The sequence below is a fragment of the Anneissia japonica genome, unplaced genomic scaffold (genome assembly GCF_011630105.1).
Source record: "Anneissia japonica isolate Jap-2015-1 unplaced genomic scaffold, ASM1163010v1 scaffold287634_len692169_cov176, whole genome shotgun sequence".
In the NCBI taxonomy this organism is placed as follows: Eukaryota; Metazoa; Echinodermata; class Crinoidea; order Comatulida; family Comatulidae; genus Anneissia; species Anneissia japonica.
This window is the reverse complement of record NW_022739883.1, coordinates 643,618-656,431: the sequence shown is the minus strand read 5'-3', so window position 1 is coordinate 656,431 and position 12,814 is coordinate 643,618. Positions and strand designations below refer to the sequence as shown.

General features: G+C 29.5%; 1 protein-coding gene and 1 long non-coding RNA gene across 2 annotated transcripts in view; one reads left to right on the top strand and one right to left on the bottom strand.

Annotated features, from left to right (window-relative positions):
- Nucleotides 1–3,118, bottom strand: part of LOC117118084 — a 22,949-nt gene extending 19,831 nt beyond the window's left edge. Inside the window, exon 1 of the long non-coding RNA XR_004447000.1 lies at nt 3,079–3,118. This is a non-coding gene — a long non-coding RNA (uncharacterized LOC117118084). The remainder of the gene's footprint in view (nt 1–3,078) is intronic.
- LOC117118081 overlaps nt 1–12,814 on the top strand; it is a 49,912-nt gene that overhangs the window by 27,431 nt on the left and 9,667 nt on the right. The window contains exons 43-66 of the mRNA XM_033262577.1: nt 174–296; nt 697–816; nt 1,106–1,240; nt 2,076–2,198; nt 2,307–2,429; nt 3,058–3,180; nt 3,986–4,225; nt 4,493–4,633; nt 5,221–5,343; nt 6,064–6,186; nt 6,522–6,628; nt 6,878–7,094; nt 7,619–7,681; nt 8,909–8,965; nt 10,468–10,524; nt 10,656–10,712; nt 10,849–10,905; nt 11,042–11,098; nt 11,230–11,286; nt 11,774–11,830; nt 12,156–12,212; nt 12,349–12,405; nt 12,543–12,599; nt 12,731–12,787. Coding sequence (XP_033118468.1) covers nt 174–296; nt 697–816; nt 1,106–1,240; nt 2,076–2,198; nt 2,307–2,429; nt 3,058–3,180; nt 3,986–4,225; nt 4,493–4,633; nt 5,221–5,343; nt 6,064–6,186; nt 6,522–6,628; nt 6,878–7,094; nt 7,619–7,681; nt 8,909–8,965; nt 10,468–10,524; nt 10,656–10,712; nt 10,849–10,905; nt 11,042–11,098; nt 11,230–11,286; nt 11,774–11,830; nt 12,156–12,212; nt 12,349–12,405; nt 12,543–12,599; nt 12,731–12,787 — 2,388 coding nt within the window. The remainder of the gene's footprint in view (nt 1–173; nt 297–696; nt 817–1,105; nt 1,241–2,075; nt 2,199–2,306; nt 2,430–3,057; nt 3,181–3,985; nt 4,226–4,492; nt 4,634–5,220; nt 5,344–6,063; nt 6,187–6,521; nt 6,629–6,877; nt 7,095–7,618; nt 7,682–8,908; nt 8,966–10,467; nt 10,525–10,655; nt 10,713–10,848; nt 10,906–11,041; nt 11,099–11,229; nt 11,287–11,773; nt 11,831–12,155; nt 12,213–12,348; nt 12,406–12,542; nt 12,600–12,730; nt 12,788–12,814) is intronic.

The following is a 12,814-nucleotide window of genomic DNA, read 5'->3' as shown; positions in this document are numbered from 1 at the left end:
GTGTAGGTCCCTCAACAAAAATAATTTAACTAACTGAAATACAATTGTTTATACGGAATAATAAAAATTTATTCTAACCGCTGTATCTAATAACATGATATACATTACCATAACCTGACCAACATTTAAATACTTTTTCAAATGCTAGATGAAGTTTAATTTTATTTTTCCAGATGTAGACGAATGTAAACTTAATTTACACAATTGTTCCCAAATATGTGAAAACACAGACGGTGGATTTTCATGCACATGTGATTCATACTTCAAGTTGGATGATGATGGCATATCGTGTTCATGTAAGTAGCTCAAAGATTCATGTAAACAGTGTTTTCCAATACAGGTCTCGCTGGTATATTGCCCAGCCCCTACCAGAAATGTTTTTTTTTTTTATTTACGGTGGTTGTCTTTGTTATTTATACCAAATAAATCCACTTATTATCGTCTTATCTGTTTAACCCCATTTCTCTATGTTTTCATCATTTAATTGTATCATTTATGTTAATCGTGTGTATGTCATATTATAAAACAATAAAAAGTACATATTTCTGAATTACTTATATTGTACTACATTGGTCAACTGGTTCACAATAATGATCAACCATTTTGTAGCGTCATCATGTTCTGAACAAGATCCATCCATTTAACAATTGTAGATATTATTATTGTGAGCACATGTATTCATTCATTTTTATGTAGACAATGGATCATGTACACTTCATTGTGTCAATGGAGCTTGCTTTGCTGATGAGGAAGGGAATCAGACATGCCAGTGCAACAACGGATATGAACTGTCGTATGACCAACTTAATTGCACAGGTGAGGCTTACAGTTGAAAATTGAATTTAAATAACAAACACTTAAATGTTATACTAAACTAAAGTGTAGGCTAGTACAAATGCTGTAGTTAATTTATTTAGTTTTTATTTCGTTCATTTTTAAAGTGTATTTATTACTGCAAACAAATAATAGCCACAAAACAGTTCAATAAATTAAGCACTTAACCATTGAGCAATGAACTAAAAACTAAATAATATTTTCAATTGTAATTGTTGTATAAATGTTTTAATCTATAACCTTTGAACTTGGTGTTTTCTGAAACTTATAGATATTAACGAATGCGCTAACAACACCTTGAATGATTGCGATCAAGATCTTGGAATTTGCCTTAATGTGGGAGGCGGATATTCATGTGAATGCCAATCTGGTTATGTACTCCCCCCTGGATCACTTTTCTGTGAAGGTATATATAGCTTTAATTGTTTAAATGAAACAATAGATGTCTCAGCCTTAAAATTACACTGCAGTAGCATGTGGTATTAAATCTTATTAGTATGACAACATACAGTATCGTTATAAATAAGGATCGCACAATAATTTTGTTTCTGTGAAACAATGTTATATCAAATAGAGGCAGATTTTATGAAGAAGTTGACAGCACCCTCTCTTCAGGATACATTAAAAAAATATTTATTGAGCAGAATAGAAATAAATGTATGATACATCGTTAATTTTAATTGTTTAGCCACACTTTCATTGCAAATATAATTGGCAATATATTTGAATCAAAATTATAAACAAAATCTCAAGATTAACTTCCTTTTGTACAAGGCTTTTCCATCCAATTGGATCCTTCTTGGCCATGGCGTCCGCTATGGTATGCCTTGATGTCCATCTCAAAGGTCAAATTTTGGGTTCAGCAGGTATAGTTAACACATGCAACGTGAATTGTCAATATGTTTGCTGTGCCAGGAAGGCTAAAACAATTAAAAACAGATATCGCAAAAGGCACTATCCAAAATCTTTACCCTTTGTGAGGAACTTAAAAAATGGAAAAAAGCTGTAATTGAGAAGTTTTAGATTTTTTTTTTTTATAAATTATCATTTATTATAATACCATACAAATATATGGGTAACTTTTATTCAATATTATAAATACTATTTTTATTGTATTTATAATATTCAATATTATAAATACAATAAAAATAGGAAAAAATCTGTACTTTCATATACATGTATGTTTTAAATATGAAAGTTGGAATTAAAAATCTAAATAATTATTAACCATTTGTTTTTAGATGTAAATGAATGTAATAATGCCATCTACCCATGCCACGTTAATGCAGATTGCCAAAATATAATCGGCTACTTCAACTGCACATGTGCATCCGGATTCGCTGGCGACGGAAAATCGTGTGCAGGTATCCGCATTATGCATTTTCACTTTTTTATATTATTGTGTTCCTCTATATTAGAATGCAAACTTCATTCAATCAATTAATAAAAATGTTAAAAATTCTACAACACAGATGTCAACGAATGTAATGACGTCACATATCCATGTGATGTAAATGCTGAGTGTACAAATACTAATGGTTCATATGCGTGCAGTTGTAATTCAGGATTTACCGGTACTGGACAAGTCTGTTTTGGTGAGAAACTACACTTTACATCAAATTTTTAGTTCATACGCTATATAAATTTGAACCAAGGGCTTTTTGACTGTAAAGATAAAAGTCCTTGTTTGAACGTTGAAGAAGAGTGAACGTGAAAGAGAAGTTGCTAAACTTACTGGGCCAATGGTGCTTCATTGGAAATCAAATCCAAATAGAAGCAACTGATTTTTCACACTCTTGCGCATGCGTAGAATAATTCTATTTCTCAACGAATTGCAAATAACTAATATCATTATGATACAACCTCATCTTAAAAGGAAGCTAGAAAGATAATTTATTTCTAGAGGGAATTTTTGATATGTCATTAATAATTCAAATCGTATTTTGGCATTTTTTTTATGAGTTACTTTTTCAGCAGCACTAATACAATCTTTGGTTACAGTAGCTTACACTGACGTCACATGGTAATATTTACAAAATATATGGAATTGCTAAAAAAAAAAACCAATATCATAGGCTCTACCATCAACAGCAGGGTAATTATATCGCACATGCCATACGCAGAGACAACATTAATATAGTGTGTCTGGCTGCTCTAGTTACATTTGATTTAAAGTTCTTATTGTAAATAATTATTCATTTTATGTATTCCTTAATTAAATAGATATCAATGAATGTGACTTACTGCCATGTCAGGACAACTCTATGTGTACAAACACGGAAGGAGCTTTTAATTGCAGTTGTGATACAGGATTTGTGCTGCAAGAAAATAATAATACTTGTGAAGGTAATACATTTATTTTATGTAGTATAATATTAAAATAATGAAGACGTACTTTGACGTTCATTGTAATGTTATCAGATATGGATAATTGATTTTGAAAACAGGGTCACAATGAGGTAGGACTGACGTCCCTCTTAACAGCTCCTACTCTTTACTCATTTGCTGCTTATCCGCAAGTGTACAACAATTGACTAAAACTGTTTTTTTTTAAATTAGGCCTATATATATTCTACCTATTTATAGCAGTTGACTGTAAATGATTTGTTCAAAACACTACCACCATAATAATGAATATATTTTTCAAATCAACCCATCCTTTGCCGATTTGACCGCTATTGACAAATTTAATTTTTTAATGAGTGATGGCAACCACTATAGGGTAGCTAAATTTGCTTACCAAATCCTCTCCTTACTTACAGTCTTTTGTGTTTAAGTTATATCTTGAGAAATTTTTGTATATTTTGTTTTAAAAATTTTATAATTGTGTATTATGCGTGTTTTTTAATATGTCCTGTTTTTCACTCATAAGCCAGAATTGGCTGGTCTCAGTTTTATTTGAGAGTGTGAAATAAATAAATACAGCTAAATTTGCTTACCAAATCCTCTCCTTACGTCAGTCTTTTGTGTAGTTATATCTTGAGAAATGTTTGTATATTTTGTTTTAAAAAATTTTATAATTTTGCATGTTTTTTAATATGTCCTGTTTTTCACTCATAAGGCAGAATTGGCTGGTCTCAGTTTTATTTGAGAGTGTGAAATAAATAAATAAAGAACAAACTAACTATAATTGAATTTTAATATTTTTTAGACATAAACGAGTGTGATGATTCCATTTGTCAAGACCATGCTGATTGCAGCAACACCGAGGGATCTTACACATGCACATGCTCAGTAGGATTCCGAGCATTTGGTTCACAGTGTACTGATATTAATGAGTGTGCAGAACATATTGATAATTGTGATGTCAATGCTGTTTGCAATAACACAGCTGGGAGTTTCATGTGTACCTGCATCACTGGTTATCAAGGAAATGGACAATCTTGCATAGGTGATTATTTATTTATTTACTTATTTAAATGGTGGTTGTTTATGGTACATTGATAATTTTAATATGGATTTTTAAAAATGAAAATTATTAATACTATATAGTTATATAGTGCAAACATGCAGAAGCTTCAATCGACTTCTTATATAATACTCAATATTTTTACAAACCTTGTGCTTTTGAGGACAATGTCAAGTTGTAATATAACAAATATTTTAAAAGAAAATATGCAAATAAAATAAGTAATAAATATTTTTCCAACGACAATAGACACCAATGAATGTTCCATGGATTTAAATGACTGTGATGAAAATGCATCGTGCAACAATACAGAAGGTTCTTTTACGTGTTACTGTAACCATGGATACAGCAACACTGCTGGAGGAACTGGTAGAGTTGGAGACTGTAACAGTATGTTTCATCTTTGTTTCGTTTTTTTTTTTCACTCCTCACTTTAGAACAATTGTATTATGTTTAATGTTATGTTATTCATTATTCTTTATTTCATACTTTACATCCATAGTTAAACATCGTCGACTTAACTAATAATAATATAAATACAAGGGGAAAATAAACCCCACATGATCCTTAGAAATTATGATTGTATTGTGTTCAAATATCAATTTATTATGTGCCATACTATTTCTGACTAAAAATATCTGTGCTGTACACTGAATGTGAATGGGTATTGTTGCTTCTAGAATCAGTTATACTAGAATAACCAGATGCCACACACTTTGTTTGCCAACAGTTGGTCAACCAGGCGTTTGTTTGAGTGTGTTTATGACACAATGCCTGTGACAGTCTGTTGACTGTCGGTAGCAGTAGAATTGATTGTCGCATGGAATCGCATTTGACTGCTTGCACCAATGTTCTGTGGGCAACATGGGTTTTTTCAGGATTAATGTTACTGAATTGGTTGGGGTTTGAAAAACAATCACCTTACCTATTCCACAGTTTGAAAATTATATATTTTCTTTATTGTTTAAATTGTTTAGACATCGACGAATGCAGCACTGATATAGATAACTGTGGTGAGAATGCTATATGCAATGATACAATGGGATCCTTTGAGTGCAGCTGTAGCAATGGTTACAGTGGCACCGGTGTAGTTTGTACAGGTAAAGTCTGTGTAGATAAAAAAGTTTGGAAAATTTAATCTTCTTTATTGTTAAATTTGGTTTAGATACAGATGAGTATGATTAATTATGGTAATTTTTACAAACTGCCTTTAACTCATTATATTAACTCATATTAATATAGAGTTGCATTTTAAAAATCAATATTAAAAATTGCTATTTAATATTCTAACTGTAAGTATTATTAAACAGCCGACATTTTTAAGGTTTTTAGGTAGTTTTAACCACAAAAAGCCTAGATAATAATTATTATTATTAAAATTTTTAACATAAATTTAAATATGTATCTAATATAAGAATTAAGTGTATTTTTGTATTGTTTCACATATAGTTTTACACCATGTAAAAAAGACGAAGAGCAAAAGTTTGAATGCTTTTACAAAGAGACATAATTAATACGTCATACATATACCGGTTTTAGGTCAGCAATTGTATGGGGACTATCTTTATAAAGTATATGTAATACAGATCTCCCTCCAACTAAAGACCACTTTTGGGACTGGGGGTTTGCATGGTCTTTAGCAGTTTTTGTCTCTAATTAGAATAATAAAAATAAAAGACATTTGTTGATTTGGGACCACTGCAAAGTGGTCTTTAATTTTAATTGCAGGTGGTGTTTATTTGAAAGGTATTTATATTCTTGAAATATTTTATTTTGAGACAATAATTAATATGAATTATTATCCGATGTCATCACGACAGATATAAATGAATGCGAAGTTGACAATCCGTGCACCGAAGGAAACACTATGTGTGTAAATAGTGAAGGAAGCTATGACTGCATCTGTGTGCTGGGATACACTGTTTTGGAAGGGGTTTGTACAGGTAATAATGTTTAGTTTTTTCTGCAAAGTTTATAATTTTCATCTGCTGTGGCGTTTAAATTATAGTGTCAGTGTTTATGATGTTTTGTATTTTTCGTATTAATAATAATAATGATGAAGACGATTATTATGATCATAATGATGATAATGACAGTAATGACAACAATATTTATGATGGTATCAATAGCAGGAATGATAATGATAGCAAATAACTTTGAATGGAATGGATCATTCATAAATTATTATTATTGTTATTACTATTATAATAATTACTATTATTGTTTTTATTATTATCTTCTTCATTATCACTATTATGACTATTATTGATGTTTACAGTTGCTGTGTCGCTAGATTTGACTGTGACGTTCACATACATTGGTGGTCATGCAGTAAACAGGAACAGCAATTTGAATGACAATCAGAGAAATAATCTTCTTTCAGATGTAAAAATATTTTTCATTAAATTTACAGTAATTTAGTCATTAGTATGTTATTTTTATTTCAAAGTCTATTCAAGGACACTTAATATGTAGCAATTAGTATGGCTTTATAATCATGTATTTCTTATAACATTACTCCACGTTGTAGTTTATCGAAACTTTGTTTTTATTATCTAATTCTCAATCAACAGAAAATATTTTTTAAAATATAATTATAAAGATGTTCAAAGAACTGATAATTGATGTTTTCAGATGACCAACCTACTTCAAAACACCAGTTTGTCTGAAGATTTAGTTGAAGTATTCATTGTACTTTCAAGTGGTACCGTTGATACACTATCGATCGACTTCCGAGTGGACCTTGTAGCAGGATCAACAATTGACAATGATCAACTACTCGATATCTTTGAAGCAGCTACTAAAGATGACAATAGGGTTCCACCAAATAATGTCATATACGTTCCACCTGGTAGGCCTCCTCTAAATATAATTTGTTATTATGTAATATTTTTGTGGCCAAATAATATTTTTCACCGATGGCTAAAGTGTGATAAGACTGCTATTGAAAAATGTGTTTATTTAAGTCGGCCACAAAATATTATTCAGTATTATATATACACAGTATAGCCCATTATATAATTTGTTAAAATACTTATATTAAAAAGTATCTTATATTACTCACAAAAGTTACTATATAGATTCATGTAATTATTGTAAAGTCACCAATAAAAGAACAAAACAAGCAAGCTAAGCCACCAAAAAAGATATCACATTAGGTATTCATTTTTCAACTAATCAAAAATGAAATCCAGAAATATTATTAATACTATAAACTTGTAATCTGATATATATATTTGAGTTGATATTTATTTAATCTGATCCAAAAAAATATACAATAGTAACAAGTAGAGAAATTTGCCACCCCCCCCCCCTTTACCATTGTTATTTATTAAATTAATTGTTTGTTATGTAAACAAATATTAACACACACAGAGGAGCCAGATTTGACAACTGTGACCGCTTCTGACATGACAACAATCAAAACCACAATATCAGGTAAAATACTTTAAAATGAACCTTCACTAATAAAAGATAATATTTATTAGGAAAATGCTTTTTTAACAACAGTACATCAATGGTGCATCCACAGTAAACTATAACAATCAAAATCAATAAAACCAACAAAATCAAACCACACAAAAAAAGATGGTATGATTAGGGGAACTGGAAATAATCTCCCTGTTCAGACTTAATACAAGTAGTAGAACACATTTTGTAAATACAGGGTAGCCATTCTCTGAACAGGAATTAACTTAACCAAGGGGGTATATACCTCCTTGACTTACTAAAGGAAATATAAATTAAAAAGGCAAATTAACACTAGAAAATACTTAATTAAATAATTCCTTACAGATGTACCATTTATGTTATAGTCTATACAGATGGATTAATCCATCATATTTTGTTTTCATTACTATTATATTATATCGAACTTCCGCCATATTTTATATTATTACCACTTATAATGCACTCATTATTTCCCCCCCCCCCCATTATGTCAATAGGAATTTTGGATTTCTGCCACATCAATTAGACTTTATTCTATGGATGGACTCTGTTTTCATCATTTTTATATTCTTATCATTCTGACCTGAGTTACTTTTACTGCTTATTTTTATTTACATTCTCAATGCGCTTATATTCACAAGGATTTATATCACTACTTGTTACTTGATTATCTTCATATTTATTAATGATTTATCCATAAACCATTATGCTGTTACGGTGCTTAACACCTTTTTACCCATCTCAATTGTTACATCTAGACCTTTAGCTTCTATTGCCAACTAGAGATATTTACTTCCTTATTTCTGTATCCAGTCAGATTTATTGTTTATCATATATTTTTATCTTTTATCCAATCATATCATAATGTGATTTCCATGTGTATTGCTGTATCTTGTGTAAAACTTCACTCACCTGAGCCCCATTGACTGGGGCGAAAGCTTGTGAATTAAAATTCATCGTTAGTCAAAAAAGTGCTAGCTTCTCATTTGTTTCATTAGTATACACTGACTAATACGGCTATACCACTTTTTTTTAATTGAAATGAACTACACCTAAATAGTTTATCTACATAAATAAACCACATAAATCATTATAATGAGCTGCATATATGCAATAAATAAAACATTATGTAGTACTAACTTACTTTATGATACAACTAATTAATCATATAAAATGCCTCAATTATTACTGTATATTGAATCCATTATTTTACAGAGGATTTAACAACTGTACCCACTATGGACAAGACAACAGTCACAACCACACCATCAGGTGAGGCTTGTTTAACTAGTGGAAAATTTGTATTATGAAAAACATGTTGTTTATGATATAATTATGCCATCAGGAAACTTGTATTTAAGAACAAAATGATGCTTATGATATAAATATTCCACCAGGACGTGTACTACTTTTTTTTAAAATGTATATTGAATCCATTTTACAGAGGACTTGACAAGTGTGGCTGCTACAGACAAGACAACAGTTCAAACCACAATATCAGAAAACTTATTACAAGTGCCTCAATTAATAGTGTATATTGAATTCATTTTGCAGAGGTTTTAGTGAAAAACTTGTATTATGAATAAAATGTTGTTTAAGAGTGATGTAATTATTACAAGTGCCTTTATATCATAGTGTATATTGAATCTATTTTGCAGAAGTTTTGACAACTGTGTGTTATAAAAATATTAAAATTGTCTCTATTATTATTGTATATTAAATCCATTATTTTACAGATGATTTGACAACTGTGCCCACTACAGACAAGACAAAAGTCAAAACCACACCATCAGGTAATTTTTAAAAATGAGTCAATTTTAACTAATTAACTCTAGTGAAAAACTTGTATTATGAATAAAATGTTGTTTATGAATGATATATTACAAGTGCCTCTATTATTAGTGTATATTGAATCCATTTTGCAGAAGCTTTAACAACTGTGGGCGCTATGTACATGACAACAGTCAAAACCACACCATCAGGTAATGCTTAATATTGAGTCTAGTTTAACTAATTAACTATAGTAGAAAACTTGTATTATGAATAAAATGTTGTTTACGATTAAAGTATTACAATTGCCTCTATTGTTATTGTATATATTAAATCCATTATTTTACAGATGATTTTACAACTGTGGCCGCTACAAACAAGACAACAGTTCAAACCACAATATCAGGTAATGCTTAAAAATGTGTCTAGTTTAAACTAATTAACTCTAGTGAAAAACTTGTATTATGAATAAAATGTTGTTTAAGAGTGATGTAATTATTACAAGTGCCTTTATATCATAGTGTATATTGAATCTATTTTGCAGAAGTTTTGACAACTGTGTGTTATAAAAATATTAAAATTGTCTCTATTATTATTGTATATTAAATCCATTATTTTACAGATGATTTGACAACTGTGCCCACTACAGACAAGACAAAAGTCAAAACCACACCATCAGGTAATTTTTAAAAATGAGTCAATTTTAACTAATTAACTCTAGTGAAAAACTTGTATTATGAATAACATGTTGTTTATGATATAATTATTGCAAGTGCCTCTATTATTATTGTATATTGAATCTATTATTTTACAGATGATTTGACAACTGTGGCCGCTACGGACAAGACAACAGTCAAAACCTCATCAGGTAATGCTTAAAAATGAGTCAAGTTTAAATAATTAAATATAGTATAAAACAAGTATTATGAATAACATGTTGTTTATGAATGATTTAATTATTACAAGTGCCTCTATTAATAGTGTATATTAAATCCATTTTACAGCAAACTTGACAACTGTTTCCAATACGGAGAAGACAACTGTTGAAACCACATCATCAGGTAAAGTTTAAAAACGATTCTAGTTTAACTGACTATAGTAGAAAACTTGTATTATGAATAACACGTTGTTTAAAATAAAAATATTAAAATTGCCTCTATTATTATTTTATATTAAATCCATTATTCTACAGATAATTTGACAACTATGGCGGCTACAAATAAGACAACAGTTCAAACCACAATATCAGGTAATGCTTAAAAATGAGTCTAGTTTATTACTAATTAACTATAGTAGAAAACTTGTATATGAATAACATGTTGTTTATGATATAATTATTGCAAGTGCCTCTATTATTATTGTATATTGAATCTATTATGTTACAGATGATTTGACAACTGTGGCTGCTACGGACAAGACAACAGTCAAAACCACACCATCAGGTAATGCTTAAAAATGAGTCAAGTTTAAATAATTAAATATAGTAGAAAACAATTATTATGAATAACATGTTGTTTATGAATGATTTAATTATTACAAGTGCCTCTATTAATAGTGTATATTAAATCCATTTTACAGCCAACTTGACAACCGTTTCCAATACGGAGAAGACAACTGTTGAAACCACATCATCAGGTAGAGTTTAAAAATTATTCTAGTTTAACTGACTATAGGAGAAAACTTGTATTATGAATAACACGTTGTTTACAATAAAAATATTAAAATTGCCTCTATTATTATTGTATATTGAATCTATTATTTTACAGATGATTTGACAACTGTGGCCACTACAAACAAGACAACAGTTCAAACCACAATATCAGGTAATGCTTAAAAATATGTCTAGTTTAACTAATTATCTCTAGTGAAAAATTTGTATTATGAATAAAATGTTGTTTAAGAGTGATGTAATTATTACAAGTGCCTTTATATCATAGTGTATATTGAATCCATTTTGCAGAAGTTTTGACAACTGTGTGTTATAAAAGTATTACAATTGCCTCTATTATTATTGTATATTAAATCCATTATCTTACAGATGTTTTGACAACTGTGGCCGCTACAAACAAGACAACAGTTCAAACCACAATATCAGGTAATGCTTAAAAATGTGTCTAGTTTAACTAATTAACTCTAGTGAAAAACTTGTATTATGAATAAAATGTTGTTTAAGAGTGATGTAATTATTACAAGTACCTTTATATCATAGTGTATATTGAATCCATTTTGCAGAAGTTTTGACAACTGTGTGTTATAAAAGTATTGCAAGTGCCTCTATTATTATTGTATATTAAATTCATTAACTTACAGATGATTTGACAACTGTACCCGCTATAGACAAGACAACAGTCACAACCACACCATCAGGTAATGCTTAAAAATGAGTCAAGTTTAACTAATTACTACAGTATAGTAGAAAACTTGTATTTTGAATAAAATGTTGTTTACGATAAAAGTATTACAATTGCCTCTATTATTGTATATTAAATCCATTATTTTACAGATGATTTGACAACTTTTCCCACTACAGACAAGACAACAGTTCAAACCACAACATCAGGTAATGCTTAAAAATGAGTCTAGATTAACTAATTAACTATAGTAGAAAACTTGTATTATGAATAACATGTTGTTTATGATATAATTATTACAAGTGCCTCTATTATTGTATATTAAATCTATTATTTTACAGATGATTTGACAACTGTGGCTGCTACGGACAAGACAACAGTCACAACCACACCATCAGGTAATGCTTAAAAATGAGTCTAGTTTATTACTAATTAACTATAGTAGAAAACTTGTATATGAATGACATGTTGTTTATGATATAATTATTGCAAGTGCCTCTATTATTATTGTATATTGAATCTATTATTTTACAGATGATTTGACAACTGTGGCTGCTACGGACAAGACAACAGTCAAAACCACACCATCAGGTAATGCTTAAAAAATGAGTCAAGTTTAAATAATTAAATATAGTAGAAAACAATTATTATGAATAACATGTTGTTTATGAATGATTTAATTATTACAAGTGCCTCTATTAATAGTGTATATTAAATCCATTTTACAGCCAACTTGACAACCGTTTCCAATACGGAGAAGACAACTGTTGAAACCACATCATCAGGTAAAGTTTAAAAATGATTCTAGTTTAACTGACTATAGTAGAAAACTTGTATTATGAATAACACGTTGTTTACAATAAAAATATTAAAATTGCCTCTATTATTATTGTATATTAAATCCATTATTTTACAGATAATTTGGTAACTATGGCGGCTACAAAAGAGACAACAGTTCAAACCACAATATCAGGTAATGCTTAAAAATGAGTCTAGTTTA